The sequence below is a fragment of the Bombina bombina genome, chromosome 12 (genome assembly GCF_027579735.1).
Source record: "Bombina bombina isolate aBomBom1 chromosome 12, aBomBom1.pri, whole genome shotgun sequence".
NCBI classification, from domain to species: Eukaryota; Metazoa; Chordata; class Amphibia; order Anura; family Bombinatoridae; genus Bombina; species Bombina bombina.
Genome location: NC_069510.1, coordinates 32179829 through 32199916, shown reverse-complemented (window position 1 = coordinate 32199916; position 20088 = coordinate 32179829). Strand labels below are relative to the sequence as shown.

General features: G+C 38.0%; 1 protein-coding gene across 1 annotated transcript in view; it reads right to left on the bottom strand.

Annotated features, from left to right (window-relative positions):
- Window positions 1-20050, bottom strand: part of UBAC1 (UBA domain containing 1) — a 48503-nt gene extending 28453 nt beyond the window's left edge. The window contains exons 1-4 of the mRNA XM_053695571.1: window positions 19913-20050; window positions 13051-13171; window positions 10213-10286; window positions 6914-7021 (exon numbers count right to left, since the gene is read on the bottom strand). Coding sequence (XP_053551546.1) covers window positions 6914-7021; window positions 10213-10286; window positions 13051-13171; window positions 19913-20050 — 441 coding nt within the window. The remainder of the gene's footprint in view (window positions 1-6913; window positions 7022-10212; window positions 10287-13050; window positions 13172-19912) is intronic.
- Between the last annotated feature and the right edge of the window lie 38 nt (window positions 20051-20088).

Sequence of the window (20088 nt, the reverse complement as noted above, 5' to 3'; positions counted from 1 at the left end):
ATGAGCAGCTGATATCACTTGTGCCACAGCTCAGACATGAGCAGCTGATATCACTTGTGCCACAGCTCATACATGAGCAGCTGATAAAAATCACCTGTGCCATAGCTCAGACATGAGCAGCTGATTATCACATGTGCCGCAGCTCAGACATGAGAAGCTGATTATATCACTTGTGCTGCAGCTCAGACATGAGCAGCTGATTATCACATGTGCCGCAGCTCAGACATGAGCAGCTGATTATATCAACTGTGCTGTAGCTCAGACATGAGCAGCTGATGATATCACCTGTGCTGTAGCCTCAGACATGAGCAGCTGATGATATCACCTGTGCTGTAGCTCAGACATGAGCAGCTGATTATATCACCTGTGCCGTAGCTCAGACATGAGCAGCTGATGATATCACCTGTGCCGCAGCTCAGACATGAGCAGCTGATGATATCACCTGTGCCGCAGCTCAGACATGAGCAGCTGATATCACTTGTGCCGCAGCTCAGACATGAGCAGCTGATATCACTTGTGCCACAGCTCAGACATGAGCAGCTGATATCACTTGTGCCATAGCTCAGACATAAGCAGCTGATTATCACATGTGCCGCAGCTCAGACATGAGCAGCTGATTATATCACTTGTGCTGCAGCTCAGACATGAGCAGCTGATGATATCACCTGTGCTGTAGCCTCAGACATGAGCAGCTGATTATATCACTTGTGCCGCAGCTCAGACATGAGCAGCTGATGATATCACCTGTGCCGCAGCTCAGACATGACATACTACTATGTGTTTAGGGAGCCAGTAAAGAGTATTTGAATATAGATCAATGCAAAATAATCCAAAAAAGTTAGGTACCAGAAGTAAATGTTTAGCAGCTGTGGCTTCTGGGCTTAAGTCAGAAATGTTCTGATATTTTTGGCAGCCACCACACAATACTGACCTTTACAATTTTTCAATATACACAATGTGTCGGAGTAAAGCATAAAAGGGGCTAACTATAAATGCACTCATCTTACATCAAGATCATCGCCCACAATATCCTCACACCGAGAGGTTACAGATGTCAAGTAGTTGGCAGTTTTGCAGTCATAAATACCTGGCTCCTGCATTTGTCAAGCCCTATGATAAGCGCCATCAATACCCTACCCCTTTTGACTTTAAACATATAACAGATGGACATTTACACAATATAACCATCCGCTCATTAGTACACAGTTCTTTTTAGAAAAAGGTCACCTCTGTATATGTAATCCTATAAAAGATTTCATAATTATTTCAAATCAAGTTGACAAGCTTACAATGACATTTGTGGTGTTAAATCTGTTTACAATGGCTCTATTAAATGCAGAATGTCCCAGTGTCTGTCCTAACAAAATATTAATACAATGACAAGTACTAGTTTTACAACCTACTGTTCATGCCATGGAAAACAACTCCGTACAAAGACATCCACTGTTCTAAAAAAATGTTTGACTTGTTAAGTTCACCAAACATAAACAAGCGTTGAATGTTTTTGGGATGTTGACTTCCTTCTTCGGAAAATTTAAAAGAACAATTGATCCCTAAACTTTGAAAAGTATACATTTAATTTAAAAGATTATGTTTTTAAAAATGACAAATATTTTTGTAAGAATTTTTTTTTCTCCAAAACAATTGACAGAATGGAAGAAAAGTTTTTTTTTTTTTTTTTTTTTAATCTACAACTCCCTTACATAAGCATTTAGCGGGATGGGTTGAAGTGATGACACACATATTGTAAACAAAAGTTCTTTAAACACAACCCCCCCCCCCCCCTTAACAATTCTAAAGATTATATCAGTTCCTTGTAAATAAGCACTATTTTAAAAAGTTAAATACATGAGACTAAATTATAAGAGCGGCACAATAGATAGCGTCAGGCACAACCTTCTGCAAAGAATAGCACACAATATGGTATTATACGTGGATGGTTAAATATTTTTTAATTTGCATGAAACCTTTTTTAACACATCGGGGTAGATATATCGTAATACTGGCAGACAGGAGCGTACATCCTAGCTCCGCCATCAACTCTGGTGGGAGGCAATTCGCTGCCCGAATTTACCATTGCACATGTGCGCTCCTGTGAAACCCCACCCCCTACCCGTGCACAGCAAATCACACGCAGGCAGGGGCTGTCAATCTCGGAAAAGTGATATCCGCCACATAACAGGTGGAGGATAGGGTTAGGAAGCAGCGGTCTCATGACCGCTGCTTCTTAAATCTCAACTGCAGGCTCGCTCGTGCAAATCTGCAGCCGATGGGGCCGAGACCCCTTAAAAATCTTGGTCATATGTTAGCGAGCTGATTGTGCTCATATTACAATCCAAAATATTGCTGTAAAATGTAGTGCTTTTTCGAAACTGAAATAAACCATTATTATTAATAGAATAACACAGAACTCCAATAATTACGCAGTATCAGCTTAATGTACCCTCAGCTTAGAATTTGAGTGATATCTGACTCTTACTGCAGACCCCCATAGAAGTTTATTATGTGAGGGATTTAGCGAACCACTACTATCCAACATTGCAGATGTTCGCATTCTTTACACCAGTGGTTCACAAACTTTTAGTGCCCAATGCCCCCTTAGTGCCATAAACTCATTATCAGCGCCCCCAGCTGACCTGTAAAAAGATTACACATTTATTCACATTTTTAAGTTTCATTAAAGGAACATGAAACCCACATTTTTATTGTTCCTGATTCAGATAGAGAATACAATTTAAAAAAAAGTTTCCAATTTACTTCTATTATCAGATTTGCTTTGTTCTCTCAATATGCTTTGTTGAAGGAACAGCAATGTGTTAATGGGAGCTAGCTGAACACATCACATGAGCCAATGACAAGAGGCATGTATGTGAAGTCACCAATCAGTAGCTAGCTCTCAGTAGTGCATTGCTGCTCCTGGTATGCTTTTCAACAAATTAATGCATAAGATGGAAGCAAATTAGATATTGAAAGTAAATTTAACAGTTGTTTCAAATTATATGCTCTTTTTGAATCATGAAAAAATAAATTTGGGTTTATGTTGGTTCAATGTGACGACGGGCTTAACCCCTTAACGACACATGTCGTACAGGGTACGTCGCACACAACCTGGTCTTTAAAGACCAGCGACGTACCCTGTACGACATCAGGGTTTAAAGCGGCTGGAAGCGATCCTGATCGCTTCCAGACGCTTTCAAGGTATTGCTGTGATGCCTCGACATTGAGGCATCACTGCAATACCTTTTTTCCAAAACCGATGCAGAGAGAGCCACTCTGTGGCCCTCTCTGCACCGGTAGCGATGGGCCCGATCGTTGGTGGGTGGGAGCAGCTGCAGGGAAGCGGGTGGGCGGCCCATCGCTACCCGGCATCCGGTTCCTGAATGTGCAATGTGCACGCCGGGTGCCGGGAGCGTGCGGGGGCCTGCAGGGAGCGCGCGTGCGCGCGCATATGTGCGCGCGATCGCGTAACAGCCACTGCCACCAATGAATTTATGAATGGGAGTGAGGGAGAGGGAGGGGGGGAATAATTTTCAAAAGGATCTGGGAGGGGGAGAGGGAGGAGGGTATTAGGGGGGGCAGCTACACTACAGAAAACTTTTAATTACATGCAAAAAAATAAAAAAAACATTTTTTTGAGGCAAATTGGTTACTGGCAGACAGCTGCCAGTACCCAAGATGGCAGCAAATAGGATGTGGGCAAGTGTTATAGAGCTGTTTGGGGGGGATCAGAGAGGTTAGGAGCTAAGGGGGGGTCCATCACAGCTAAACAGATATTTTTTTTAAAAAAAAATTCATAAAAAAAAAAAAAAGCCTTTTATTTTAGTACTGGCAGAGTTTCTGCCAGTACTTAAGATGGCGGGGACAATTGTGGGGTGGGGGAGGGAAGAGAGATGTTTGGGAGGGATCAGGGGGTGGGATCTCTCAGGTGGGAGGCTAATCTCTACACTAAAGCTAAAATTAACCCTGCAAGCTCCCTACAAGCTATCTAATTAACCCCTGCACTGCTGGGCATAATACACGTGTGATGCGCAGCAGCATTTAACAGCCTTCTAATTACCAAAAAGCAACATAAAAGCCATAAATATCTGCTATTTCTGAACAAAGGGGATCCCAGAGAAGCATTTACAACCATTTATGCCATAATTGCACAAGTTGTTTGTAAATAATTTCAGTGAGAAACCTAAAATTGTAAAAAATGTAACATTTTTTTTTATTTGATCGCATTTGGCGGTGACATGGTGGCATGAAATATACCAAGATGGGCCTAGATCAATACTTGGGGTTGTCTACTACACTACACTAAAGCTAAAATTAACCCTAGAAGCTCCCTACATGCTCCCTAATTAACCCCTTCACTGCTGGGCATAATACATGTGTGGTGCGCAGTGGCATTTAGCGGCTTTCTAATTACCAAAAAGCAATGCCAAAGCCATATATGTCTGCTATTTATGAACAAAGGGGATCCCACGAGAAGCATTTACAACCATTTATGCCATAATTGCACAAGTTGTTTGCAAATAATTTCAGTGAGAAACCTAAAGTTTGTGAAAAAAATTATGAAAAAGTGAATTTTTTCTTTATTTGATCTCATTTGGCGGTGAAATGGTGGCATGAAATATACCAAAATGGGCCTAGATCATTACTTTGGAATGTCTTCTAAATAAAAATATATACATGTCAAAGGATATTCAGGGATTCCTGAAAAATATCAGTGTCCCAATGTAACTAGCGCTAATTTTGAAAAAAAGTGGTTTGGAAATAGCAAAGTGCTACTTGTACTTATTGCCCTATAACTTGCGAAAAACGCGAAGAACATGTAAATATTGGGTACTTCTAAACTCAGGACAAAATTTAGAAACTATTTAGCATGGGTGTTTTTTGGTGGTTGTAGATGTGTAACAGATTTTGGGGGTCAAAGTTAGAAAAAGTGTGTTTTTTTCCATTTTTTCCTCATATTTTATAAATTTTTTTATAGTAAATTATAAGATATGATGAAAATAATGGTATTTTTAGAAAGTCCATTTAGTGGCGAGAAAAACTGTATATAATATGTGTGGGTACAGTAAATGAGTAAGAGGAAAATTACAGCTAAACACAAACACCGCAAAAATGTAAAAATAGCCTTGTTCCCAAACGGACAGAAAATGGAAAATGGCTGTGTCCTTAAGGGGTTAATGAAGCAATACTAGTTGTTGCTTTATGTCACTTAGTAGGTGTCTTAAATCGTCACATTTAGAAATCTAGAATTAATTTCTTGCTTGGAGCATATAGTTGTACAACTGCACCAATAAACTGTATGGAAAACATATTCTACTTAGCAAAGTGTTATGTAGTACACACTGCACAGTTTATGTCTGGTAACAGAAGACTAGAAAACCATAGAAAACCTTTGTCAGATGACGGTGCAGAGCTACACAGACAGACACAACCGGCCTTTTGCTTTGTTTCCTGCTACTACACAGTCATTTCAAACTGTAGGACATTGTACAATAGATTTTTCTTTGCAGTAATGTTTTGTAGATGATCCATTTAAACAGCCCATCTGGAAGTGTTTCTGTAACAATGTATAGTTTTGCTTATTTTTTTAATAACATTTTGCTGATTTTCAGATTCCTAACCAAGCCCCAAAGTATCAGATGTACAAGCGCGTTTACATAAACAGGAGTCTGTAATCTGTATTTTCATATGTAGGGAAAGGGGGAGTGTGCGTCTGCTCTTACTGCTTTTGTAGCCCCTTTCACTGGGTGTTCCAGCCTAACCTCATCAACAGAGCTAAACTGGGATCTTCTAAGTAAGTTTTTAAAAGGTTTTATACTGGATTTTTAGATCAGTATCTGTGTAGTAATGTCTATTGCATGCAGTTATATGTCCCTTTAAACAAACCAGCTAATGTACAGCATTGGTAAAACAAAGAATGCAAGCTCTCAGTACAAGTGGCTGCAAACTATCACAGTAGAAGTTGAAGATAAATCTAAATCTTGAGTTGTAAAATGTCAAATACAAAGCAAGAAATTTGTTTCGCTTTAGACATTCAGACAATGAGGCCCATTTATCAAGCTCCGAATGGACTTTGAGGGCCCGTGTTTCTGGCGAGTCTTCAAACTCGCCAGAAACAGCAGTTATGAAGCAGCGGTCTAAAGACTGTTGCTCCATAACCCTGTCCGCCTGCTCTGATGAGGCGGACAGGAATCCCCGGAATTCAACCCTATCGAGTACGATCGGGTTGATTGACACCCCCCTGCTGGCGGCCGATTGGCCGCAAGTCTGCAGGCGGCTCTTGTGAGCTGCTGGTGCAATGCTGAATATGGAGCGCGTATTGCTCTCCGCATTCAGCGAGGTCTGGCGGACCTGATCCGCACTGTCGGATCAGGTCCGACAGACATTTCATAAATAGGCCTCTAAAGTGCAACTAATTATGATCATTGAGGGGAACCAAACTAACTTCCTCCTTCCATCTCTCACGCCTATCAGGGCCCTTCTAAGTAAACAACCACCACCCCACCAGGGGGCAGTAGAGTCCACTTTCCAGACTATAATTTGAGCAATAAAAAAAAAAGGACTTGTAATTGTGCTCAAGAGATGTTATCGCACAATAGCGCTAATATAATCTAAGCTATGATTTGATAGATCTGTCTATTTCTTGGAAAGACAATGGAAGCTTGTTATGCAAATAATTCCAAATGCTACCAATCCATTAAACTAAAAGAAATTTAACCGGTAGAATAAATTCTGGATACTGTCCCAGATATAGTTTAAAGGACTGATTTCTGTTTATGTTAAATACTACAGGAAAAGTGATTTTAAAACTATAAAAAGCAAAACTGGTAATAAAAGTGCAATGTTTTAGTCATTTTATTTTATTTTTGGTAAATGTTGAAAAGTTTCTGCCTGCCAGGAAAATCAATGAACTTACATCTCTCATGTTGTGATGAGCGACCGTGCGATCTACATTGCGAGCGGGGAGGTTGGATGTAGCTTTGAGAACCGTATCTTTGTCTGGAGCTTTCTGTTCTTGCTTTCTCTGAAAAATAACAAATGACAGGTTAGATGCACCACATTACAACTTCAAAACACCTGCAAGCTACTATTGCTGAAAATTAAAAACACATACTAAAAAACAGGCAAAGGACATGAAACGGAATTTTTTAATTATATATATAAAAAAAAGTTCTTTTCGCAATTTGACTTTGTTCTCATGATATCCTTTATTGAAAAACAGATAGACTGGCTATTTTGTTTAAATGAAATTAAGTTAGATCTATATGCAGAGTCTACATATTGGCCCTGTCTAAAGTGTAAAAGCATTTTCTTACATCGCTATTGATTGTACAAAAATATGCATTTAACCCCAGCTCAAAGATATGAGATCTCAGGTGTTAGAAAGAAAAAAAAAAAAAAGGCAGACAAAGGGCTTTAAAGGACCAGTCAACACATTAGATTTGCATAATCAACAAATGCAAGATAACAAGACAATGCAATAGCACTTAGTCTGAACTTCAAATGAGTAGTAAATTTGTTTATAACAAATTTCAGTTATTTATATTTCCACTCCCCTTGTACCATGTGATAGCAATCAGCCAATCACAAATGCATATACGTATAGTCTGGGAATTCTTGCACATGCTCAGTCGGATCTGGTGACTCAAAAATTGTAAATATAAAATAAAAGTGCACATTTTTTTTTAATGGAAGTAAATTGGAAAGTTGTTTAAAATTACAAGCTGTATCTGAATCATGAAAATTGAATTTAACCTGAGTGTCCCTTTAACATAGAGATATAGATATATATATTTAATAAAGTGTTATTCTGTGTGTTCTGTACATAGCAGAAAATGTGTATTTTTAAATAGATAATCCTATATATATATATCTGTATATATCTATACATTTATATAGTTATAGATATATTTTGTACCAAAAAACCATCAGATATGTATAGAAATATGTATTTATGAATAAATAGAACACATTCCACTATGTGAAGAAATTGGAAAGTGAAATATTCATATTTTCATGTCGGGTTAGCGCACTTGAGAATACGTGATCATGTTTGCACGCGAGTAGGGTGTAAGTTTTTTTTCATGCAATATTCTAACTTCTGCTTCTTGCGCTCATCGGGTTAGCACGCGAGCAAAAACAGTTTATTTTCAACTCATAATACGAGCGCAACCCAACACGAGCAAAAAGCTTGAGCGGTAGCGTTAATTAGCACTCCACTTGTAATCTGTCCCATAGTTAGAGTCAGACAAATGTATGACTGGTCAGGCTGGTGAGCCAATCAGGTGTGGCATATGTGCATAGTTGCTAATGATTGCCCATGTCCAACTAGAATCAGCAATGAATTGTTGCGCCAGAGCTAAGAAAATTTTATCATTGTTCTTTTTGTTTAACTGCTCCTGTGCTTAAAGGTTACTAAATGACGTTGTTCCCTGGGTGTTAAAACGCCCCGTCTGCGCTACTATAACTAGCATTACAGCCCTCGCACATGGTAGAACTTCATTCTCAAGAATTCCTAGCAAAGGAACTCATGTCATGAAACACAAAGCCGTCCTCCTCTCTTCCAAACGTCAAAACAGGGGAGTTGTAAGCAGCCTGTTTTCCTTCAGTAAAACACATATAAATGGTTCTCTATGGTAATTGCATAAGTATTCATTTAAAAAAATGATTATAAATATTATGGTAAATAAAGTAAAAGGAACCTTTGTTTAAAATCTACTCATGTTTCGTTTATTGAAAATAAATAAAGTTTGTTTGAAACGAGATTGAATCCTTAACCATAGAGAAGAGCACCAAGGCTTTCTTATGCCTAGTGAGCTCATTTTAATGTGGAGAAATATGTAAATTAAAAGACATTTTAACGGACGCATATTTTTTTCTGTGAGGCTTATATACATTAATAATTAAATAAAGATAAAGCGAAGACAAATGTTATATGACTTCAAATGGAATTTCAGATGACTTTGTAGGAGTAGTAATTAAAATATAAAATGACTTTAACATGGGGAACTTCCAGCAGCGTTCATCATGGATGTAATTTTGTAATCTCTAAGAGAGACATCTAAACTCCAGCTAATATCCTCACCTACATAACTAATGAGCATGTGCAATTCATAGAATATACGTATATGCATTTGTGATTGGCTGATGGCTGTCACGTGATGCAGGAAGAGTGGAAATAGACATAACTACATTTGTCAGAAAAAAAAATCTATTACTCATTTGAAGTTCAGACTAAGTGCTTTTACGTTGTATTGTTATCATGCAAATCTACTGTATTTACTGGTCCTTTAAGTGTAAAAGTGACTTACTTCTTGTGGATCCAGATCATAATGGAGACTCCAAGAATAGATTTCCTTAACACTTCACAACCTCCTGGAGACTCATAGAGCAGCTAAGTGTGGACCTCTGATTTTCTCTTGCCTGCTCTAGTATAGTGGAGACCTCAACTGCAGCTTTGTTCACCTCACCTGGCTATATGGGAAAACCTATCCCCCCCCTAAAAGTAGCGCCTAAAACAGAAGCCATACAGCAATCTTTCACAGAGGTTACCAAGTTGATGGCCCAACTCAACTGTGGGAGGTCTTCCAAGCTACATTCCTTCTATCTGGCTTCTGGATTTCAAACTGATGGCAATGCATTTTATTACTTCTGCAAAGTCTGGACAATGTGCTCTAGCCACACCAGTCCCTTGAAGAGGATGAGATTAACTTTTTACCGGGACTCTACAACATCTTATAGCAGAAGACAGAAGTGGGGTAATACAGTCACCTCACTTTGAGTCTGACCACCAACAGTGCTTACTTGTGGTTCAAAAATGTAAACAGTAGACTTTATATAGTATTAAAACCAGATAGAATACAACACCAATCCCACATAAACAGAAATCAATAAAAAAAAACAAAAAAACTTGCACAAATACATAACAAAGCCAGTAGCACACAGTCCGACCAGACTCTGTGATCACAACGCGTTTCAATGCCACGCCTCTTCCTCAGGTGTGAGGTCTTCTGTTTACATTTTTGAACCACAAGTAAGCGCTGTTCTTGTGCGTGTGATTTTTTTTGCAGGTCCTTTGTGTCTACAACGGCAGCTTTAGATTTGGTTTATTAGTTAGATATTTTGAGCAAATAATTTGTTTTAATCAAGGGAGTTCTCTTTTCTAGTCAAAATTTATGGTTTCATAAAACAAAACCTAGAACATGACTTCCTCACCTTCTCCTCAGCAGACACTTCAGACATCTTTGGTGGCGGAGGGGGTGCACGTTTCTTTATTAGTAACAAGACATCTGTAGAGAAAGAATATAAATAATACATAGAAAGGCCACAGAAAACACATTACGTGGCTATAAAGTCAGGGAACACATGAACGACGATCTTGAACGCCAAACAATTTTCATCTTTCATCTTGATAATATGGTCTTTGTAAAAGGCTTAAAAAACAAACTGAAATGTCGACTTTGTAGGTGAAATGTATATTGTAATTAACTGAATAAAACATCAAAAAGTTTGCAAAATATAAGACCTGTGAGTGCCCTCATATGTTTGGAAAAGTTTGTGAATATTGACAGAGGAGACACCCGGGCTCATTAAAGGGACACTGAACCCAAATTTTTTCTTTTGTGATTCAGATCGAGCATGCAATTTTAAGCAACTTTCTAATTTACTCCTATTAAGAATTTTTCTTCGTTCTCTTGATATCTTTATTTGAAAAAGAAAGTCCAGAACCTTGGACAGCACTTGTTTATTGGTGGATAAATTTATCCACCAATCAGCAAGAACAACCCAGGTTGTTCACCAAAATGGGCCAGCATCTAAACTTACATTCTTGCTTTTCAAATAAAGATACCAAGAGAATGAAGAACATTTGATAATAGGAGTAAATTAGAAAGTTGCTTAAAATTGCATGCTCTATCTGAATCATAAAAGAAAACATTTGGGTTCAGTGTCCCTTTAAGGGTGTCACAGCTGGTAATGAGTGCATGGAGTCTGCAGAGTATATATATATATATATATATATATATATATATGCATACACATACACACTTCTATTTTTTAAAGTATTCTTATTTTACAAAATTTTTTAAACACCTGCCTAAGACATTATATATATATATATATATATATATATATATATATATATATATATACATACACACATATATATATATATATATATATATATATATATATATATATATATATATATATATATATATATATATATATATATATATATATATATATATATATATATATATATATATACATACATATACACACACATACACACATATAGACATATACACACACACATATATACAAACACACACACATACAAAGTATATATTTTACACACACACACATATATACACACACACCAACACACGTGTGTGTGTGTGTACACTATTTTCAGAACAAAATGGCTTTTCAGGCAAAAGTATTTAGTGTGACCTCCCTTGGCACTAAGCACATCTTTGATCTCTGTTGGGGACACTGTCCTGAAGTTTTCTGAAGTAATCTTCTGTTATATTATACCAGGCTTCTTTCAGCACTTCCCAGAGTTCTTCTTTAGATTTAGGTTGTCGTTAATTTCTTTCTCTGACCAGGTGATCCCATACAGCCTCTATAATATTCAGGTCTGGACTCTGTGGAGGCCACTCCATGACTGTCAGTGTTTGTATCAGCTGTTTTTCTCACCAAGTATGATTTCACTGCATTAGCAGTGTGCTTGGGATCATTATCCTGCTGAAATATAAAACCATTCCCAATCAGGCGCTTTCCAGAAGGAATGGCATGATTAATTAAAACCTGTCTGTACTTTTCAGCATTCATGATCCCATCAATTCGGCAATTTCGCCAACACCACTGGCAGAAATGCAACCCTAAACCAGGACAGACCCTCCACCATGTTTCACTGAAGGCAGCAAGCACTCATTCTTCCATCTCTCTACAACTCCTCTTCTCACAAATTGTCGACGATTGGATCCAAAATTGTCAAACTTGGATTTGTCACTCCGTAATACTCTTTTCCACTGATCTTCATTCCAGTCTTTGTGAGCTTTATCATATCTGTGTTTTCACCCTGCTCTCCTTCCAAAAAACTGGTTTCTTGGCTGCTACCCTTCCACAAAGGCCATTTTTTATCAAGCTTCTTCAGACTGTAGAAGGGTCAATTAGGCATCCCGATGAAGCTGCCAGATGCTGAGCCAGGTCCTTGCTGGACTTCTTCCGGTCTCTCAAAGAGGAAAATCTGAGAAACTTCTCATCAGATTTTGAAAGTTTTCTTGGCCTTCCAGCCCTTTTCTTGTCCTTGACCTCTCTCTTCAAATCTCTTTATAACAACTTTAATACCACATCTTGAGTATCCAGTTGGTTTGCTGATTTCCCTTTGAGAGAGTGGCCTTGCTGATGCAAAATATTTATGTCTGTCAAATTCTGTGATCTTTGGCATTTTGAACGGAATGATGTGATTGAAAGTTGGTCTTATTAGCAAGCTTCCAAAGAATTAAACTCATACCACATGTGTATGTAATGCTCAAGCATGTCTTGCACAAGCCTGGTGTAATAGACCTCTTTTACAGCAGTCATTTTTACATGAAATAGTAGGACAAACACAGGTTTTAGCAATTACATTAATTAGGGGTTCCATTCCATTTTGGTTTAGGAAATCCAGGATCCTGCTATTGCTCAAGTGTAAGGGTAGGTCACACTAAATACTTTAGCCTATAGAAGCTGTTATACCATTGCTAAAACAACAAATCTAATGGCGGCCTAATTAGTGTGTGTGTATATATATATATATATATATATATATATATATATATATATATATATCCATCCCTCTGGCTGTTTTCACACTAAGGGGTTAAATAGTGTGGCTCTTGGCCTGTTATTGTTGAACGGCTCCTGGAGTGAAACATGGAGCAATAGCGCATCTCACTACCAAGACCCGCACTATTAAAGGGCTGAAAACCGCTTAAGGTCACCTCTCACAGGATACGTTTGTATCATTAAGGGACAATTTTCAGATAAACTGTGCTCCCATCTTACCTTTGTCCTGTAGGTTCTCTTCAGCGACAGTCTTGGTGTCAGACAATATTCGCTCAGAAGAAGCATGGATCAGCTTGTGATGCGTCAAGCTTTTAGGATCCTCCAGACTCCCGTGAGCACACTGGGGGATTGATAAGAGAGAAAGTGTTTACTTGCATGCACAAACACGTAGGTTGTAGGATAATGGGAATGACTAAACATGACAATCTGTAGAAGACGGCATCCTGCAAATTTAGCTTATGAACAGTTCTGTTAGCCCAGAATGGTTATACTTAAAGGGACATTCTAATGTGATTAAAAATATCCTCCTTCGTTATATTTTAATATTCAATGAATGCTTGTTGCCAGGGGACAACTGGTGAGCCAATCAGGAGTGACATGTACTTGCCCACCAATTAACAGCTGTATCCTGCTCAGGCCTGGCACAGAATCACTTTTAAAGCGTCCTTTAAAGAAACATACTCAGAGTAGAAAACCCGCCCCAAAGTTTTTTTTATTATAAACTAGTTTATAGCAGACACAATTCAGGGATGCGCAATTCCTATCGCTCGACGCCCGGGGCATGGTTTTTGTTGTTTTTTTTACAATTAGCCCTGCTTCAGGCAAGCAGACCTTAGCGCTATTAGGACTAGGAGCGGGGTTACACAGCGCAGCCTGCACAGATCGATCAGCCACATATTTATTTGCAAGAAAAGATACCCTGCTAAGTACCTAATTAGCAGACCCGGACTGAGCATTGGGAATAACGGTGGGCCGCTTGTCTCTGTTCGATTTGTACATATTCCCTCTGCTGTATTTCCCTATACGGACTGGAGTTGCGGCTCCGTAGTGGCCCTCACTCAATCCGGTTTCTTTGAGAGATACAGCAGTTAGGGAGGTCTGCGATCCTGCATCGGTAGGACTCTCAATATTACCGCCACAGGATCAGTCTAGTTTAGCCTCATGGCTTGTGGAGCTTAAATCACAGTGAATTTGATCGTAGACTGTTGCCTATATGTTTGCGCACTCTCAGGCTCCGGATGGAGCGCGTTTAGGCCTATAGGTCTTTGATTTTTTTTAATTGCAGCCTATATTTACTGTGGATGTCGGTCCTAATGTTTAGGAGGTTGGACTGAGTTTTCCCACCGTGTGGCTTGGCGCTAATTCCTTCACGGCGTTAACAGCCATTCCTAGAGAAGTACCATCTAGACAATAGGGTACTTGAATGGATTCTCCCTTAGTGTGATTAAAGGGAACCTATGGTATGGGGCATACGATTAGTGTCCTTACATGAGGTGGGGTATGTATGTCAGGCACACTAGCTCTTTATACCGGTGCATATTTGGAAGAGGCCGGTACCTTGGTGTTTATTGTGCGACAGAGATGACACTATAGTAAACCTTGGTATAGGCATATATTATCTGCCTTATTGTCACGTATCAACATAAATAAGTACTTGCACTTATTTATCTAACATGTGACAACAAGATGGTTCCACATCCTGGCAGTATATGGTTGATGTTCGTTTGCTAAAACTATTTTTTAGCAAAGTTTATAAAAAAAAAATCCTTCCCAGCTTTAAAGAGTTCAGTCTTATTGTTGCTAAAACTATGGTACATTCAATACATTCTTACAACATTTAAAGGAGATTTGTAATGTGAAAATGCAATGCTCTATGTTATTAAAACATTTCTATGTTAAACAAATTCAATTAACTCTTTCAACAGGGTTAAACACATAGTCAACGTAATACCAGTTAAAAAATATGGTCAAGGATTGAAGCAAAAGCGTTTATGCCTGGTTCCTATTTGCTCAATAGCTGTATTCACATCTGGAGTAGTACTGAAGCACAACTTTGGTTATGTATTTACCTTCTTTACATGCCAGGGTTAAACTTTAACCCCATGTAAAGAAGGTAAATACATAGCCAAAGTTGTGCTTCAGTACTACTACAGATGTGAATACAGCTATTGAGCAAATAGGAACCGTTAAAGACATAGTTAAAGAGTGGAAAATATTAAAGGACCACTAAACACATGAATAAATGCATAATAAAGAGACAATGCAACAGCACTTTTAGTTTGAATTTCAAATGAGTAGTAGATTTTGTTCTGACAAATGTAAAAGTTAGTTACATTTTACAGTTTTTGTTAAAATTATTTTGCGAATCAGGACAAGTAGATTGTCACGAGGGACAAGTAGATTGCGCTCTCACTTTAGTCCCTTAGACAAGTAGTTTTTTTTTAAAAAAAATCCACACCCCTGCAAATGCATAATACCCCAAAAATTGCTATAGATCAGTGGAACCATGTGTTTCAGAACTACATTTCCCATGATGCTCGACTGGAATTCAGAGTGCCTAAGCATCGTGGGAATTGTAGTTCTGAAACATCTAGAGTGCTAGGGTTCGACATCACTGCTATAGATCTAACCAGCTGCGGCAACACTTGGCTTTAAACCATTTTGAAGGAAACAAGAGCATATAATTATTATATTAGAACACCCTTTTATTTTACGGTTTGTTTAAAAAAAAAAAAAAATCTGTCTTTTGAGTAGAACCTTTTAATTTATTGACTGGAATAATATGCAGTGTTGCTGGCATCGAAGGGGTTAAACGGACAAAAAAAACTCATAATTTTTCTTCCACGATTCAGATAGAACATACAATCTTAAACAACTTTTAAATTGACTTCTATTATGAAATTTGCTTTATTCTTTTGGTATCCTTTTTTGAAGGAGCAGCAATGCGCTACTGAGAGCTAGCTGAACACATCTTGTGAGCCAAATAACAAGAGGCATTTGTATGCAGCCACCATTTAACAGCTAGCTCCCAGTAGTGAATTGCTTCTCCTGAGCCTACCTAGGTATGCTTTTTAACAAAGAATCCCAAAAGAACAAAGCAAATTAGATAATAGAAGTAAATTGGAAAGTTGTTTAAAATGGTATGCTCTATCTGAATCATGAAAGAAAAGTGTTGGAGTTCATGTTCCTTTAAAGGGGTTGAAAAGAAGAGCCCAAATGCTTATATCAGGATTCCCCTTCCAAAACCTTCTGAGCTCTCACAGATTAAAATACAGTAGTCTACTTCTGTAACGCATATGGCTTCTCCTTGTGCCAAACATTATGTCAGGGTAAAGAATCCTTCCCAGAATGCATACTTATGGCCTTGTGCTTTAACATTTTTTTAAATGAATGTCAGTTATAAATATTCTGACTGGTAACTTTATATTCCCTCTGTTTCATTTACAGGACTATAGTTTGAAATAAACCATAAGGAGCTTGGAAATCAGATCAGATGGGGAGGTTTAGCTAAATAAAACTAAAGTGCTATATATATTTATTAGACAGATAGAGAGAGGAAAAGAGACCGCACTATTTACGTTAGCCAGCAGGAAGGAACGAGGGCATAAAAGCACAGTTACGCCGCGACCCATGCTATTATAACCAAGAAAACTCTTAACGGACAGCGACGTACAGGGTAGGTCATGGTTGTTAAGGGGTAAAAGATTTAAAAGGAAGCGCCTACCCAAAATTTTTCTCCACTTTACTTTGTTGCCAATGATCCATTTTACCTGTTGAAGTGTATTAAATTATTTACAGATAGTTCCTTTAACTTTATTTCAGCATTTGAAATAGCCGATTGTGCCTGTGGTATTCCTACCTATACTGAAAGTTAATATACTTAAAGGGACACTGAACCCAATTTTTTTTCTTTCATGATTTAGATAGAGCATGCAATTTTAAGCAACTTTCTAATTTACTCCTATTATCATTTTTCTTCGTTCTCTTGCTATCTTTATTTGAAAAAAAAGGCCTCTAAGCTTTTTATGGTTCAAACCTTTGGACAGCACTTTTTTATTGGTGGATGAATTTATCCACTAATCAGCAAAAACAACCCAGATTGTTCACCAAAAATGGGCCGGCATCTAAACTTACATTGTTGCATTTCAAATAAAGATACCAAGAGAATGAAGAAAATTTGATAATAGGAGTAATTCAGAAAGTTGCTTACAATTGCATGCTCTATCTGAATCACAAAAGAAAAAAATTGGGTTCAGTAGTCCCTTTAAGTATTAGCTATAGATAAATTGTGTAAACACAGCCAGCAGAAGAAATTACATTTCCAGTGGGGGTTATGAGAAATAAAATGTATTGGGCTTTGGTAAACAGACAGAGATAATGTAAAGAAGCATATGCGTGTGTATAGAAAGTAATAAAATAGAGAGATATGATTTCACTGCAAGAACAACCTATTTTAATGGGTGGTGGTTTCAAAGAGTAAACCCAGCTATTTCACATACAAAAATAAAGACACAATTTTCATACAATTTATACTCTGTAACTGGGATAACAATTCGTTGGAAATAAACATTAAGGAAAAAACTATTTTGCAGTAAACTGTCTCTATAAGAGAAAAAAATCAATACAAAAAATAAGTGATCAAATATAGATTCAACGCTAACAGCAGATAATGTAAAAGAAGAACAATCATTTTACTTCTTACAAAAGGTTTGTGAGTGGTTCAAATCCCAGTGGAGTTTACATTAATTGTATCAAATCATCTCTAGTCAATATTTTTTATTTCAGATTTAGGATACACAAAATCAGGATGTTTGTAAAGAATTAAAAAAAAAAAATAACTTGTGCTGCAGATTTATATCATAAACAAGGCAGAGACTAATTAAATTGCCTGCTTGCTCACTCCTGCTCTGGGCTATTTAAGTACATAAAAAGAATCAATATGATATTGGTATATTTGGGATAGGTCAGGTGCTATTCTATAAATATAGAGGCGACATCAGGAACATGGGCTTCTAGTTATTAATAGAATTTAGCTCTGCAAACGTCCTCTGAAAAAGATGACATATCTAGCTGAGGGAATTTCTCTGTGCTCCTTACTGCAGGGGCAATGCTGACCTGATTCCAGATTATCATATAGTATACTATTATTAAACTTCTAAAATAAACATGTGACCTAACAAACCAATGGGATGTTTCCCCCACAATATGCTATAACAAATAATTGTAAATAAAGCTTTAAAGTAAATTGAACTCCCAAAATGATTTTGAAATGTAGTTTATAGTCAGTATTAGGTCTGTTTTTTAGGAGTGTTCAAGTGGTTTGAAAACAAACTCTTATTACGTCAGATGCCTATTTCGGCTGCTGTTTGCGCCAGGCGAACAAACATTACCCATGTCATGTAATACGGAGTAGGAACCATTGTAACACAAAGCTTATGCAGATATAGCAGAATGTCTAGAAGTAACAGGGTATATACAAGGTGGACAATAAAGTAATTAGGCCACATCTTTCTTTACAAATTATTTCTTCATTGTTAAAATTAGACCCTAATTATATTTTTTTCTGTAGGTCCTCAAATATAAAACTGTTCTTGTAACAGTTGTCACTCTCCTCTTAAAGGGACCAAAACTCAACATTTTCTGCCATGATTCTAATAGAGAATCAAATTTTAAACAACTTTCCAATTTACTTCTATTATCTTATTTGATTCATTCTCTTGGTATCCTTTGTTGAAATGCATACCTAGGTAGGCTCAGGAACAGTAATGCCTTACTGGGAACTGCTAATTGATGGCTGCACATATATGCCTCTTGTCATTGTCTCACCTGATGTGTTCAACTAACTCCCAGTAGTGCTTTGCTGCTCCTTCAACAAATGATACCAAGAGAATGAAACACATTTGTTAATAGTAGTAAATCGTAAAGTCATTGAAAAATATTGTCTTTTGTGTCCCTTTAATAATGCCCTTCTCTCCAATGTCACATCTTCTCCTCCACATAACCCAAACTGCATCATTCCCTATCCAACTCTCCCTCTTCCATTAACCACCAGTTTTCTCCAAGTCCTAAAGGGTCTCCATCACTTCCTACCAATCTTAGTCTCTCACTCTATCTTTCCACACTTCAATCTCCATAATTCCTTTATCTATATATGCCTCAACGAAGCCCCACCCCACCCCCCACATACACTTATAAATATTTCAGTCTCACAAATCAGGTCTCCTTTTACCTTTTCGGCAATGGGCTTTGTTTTCGGTGTCTCTTGCATCCCCCCATTCTCTCTAACTTGTCACCCTGTCTGCCCCCCCCTTTGTCTTCCGTCTCAAATCTTAACCCCCCCTCCTTCCCTCCCAGTGGTCATCAACAAAATAATGCTCCTGAATCCACAAACCATTTAGAAGCCAGATCTGGATTAATGGATCACTGAATGGTACAATATGATTGGTGGATTTCAGTCTTGGAGCATTCCCTTCCAAGTTACTTCCTTAAAGCACCCCCCAAAACAAACCTCTTCCACTCATCTCAGGTCTGTGGCATTCTGTCTAGGTCTCTCCCAGACTTTGTCCTTTTTTCAGGTCTCCCACATCCTTCTAACAAGTCTAACTCCCCAATTTCTGTTCCTCTCCCTCTTCAGAAATGTTTCCCCTTTTTCTGCTACCCTTTACCCTCTGCCCTCCTCTCTGCTATATAATATATTACCATTATCTGCTTATATATATATATATATATATATATATATATATATATATATATATATATATATATATATATATCCCCATTATCTGCTCATATATATATATATATATATATATCCCCATTATCTGCATATGTTGTATGTGTATATATATATAATCCCCATTAACTGTATGTAAATATATATATGTGTGTGTGTGTGTGTGTGTGTGTATATCCCCATTATCTTCTCCCCTCTCCCAAGTCTTCTCTCCCATATATCCCCAATTTCTGCTCCCCTCACTTTAAAGTCTCCCTCTCTCTCGCCAGGTCACTCTCCCCAGATCTCTTGTCCCTCTGACCCCTTTCTCTTTGCCCCTCTTTTTAGGTTCATTCCTGGTCCCCTTACATGTTTCAGGCAGCTCTCTTTGAGCCTTTCCAGTGTGCAGTCCTCGGTGACCTCCTCCATACTCTCGACGCCCTCCATAGTGCACACAAGCAGCCTCAGCACCTTCCCCGCGAACATCTTCTCCTCTTGCACGAACATGACTGCGCCCCGCGGAGCCCTGGGGCATCCCCTGTTAT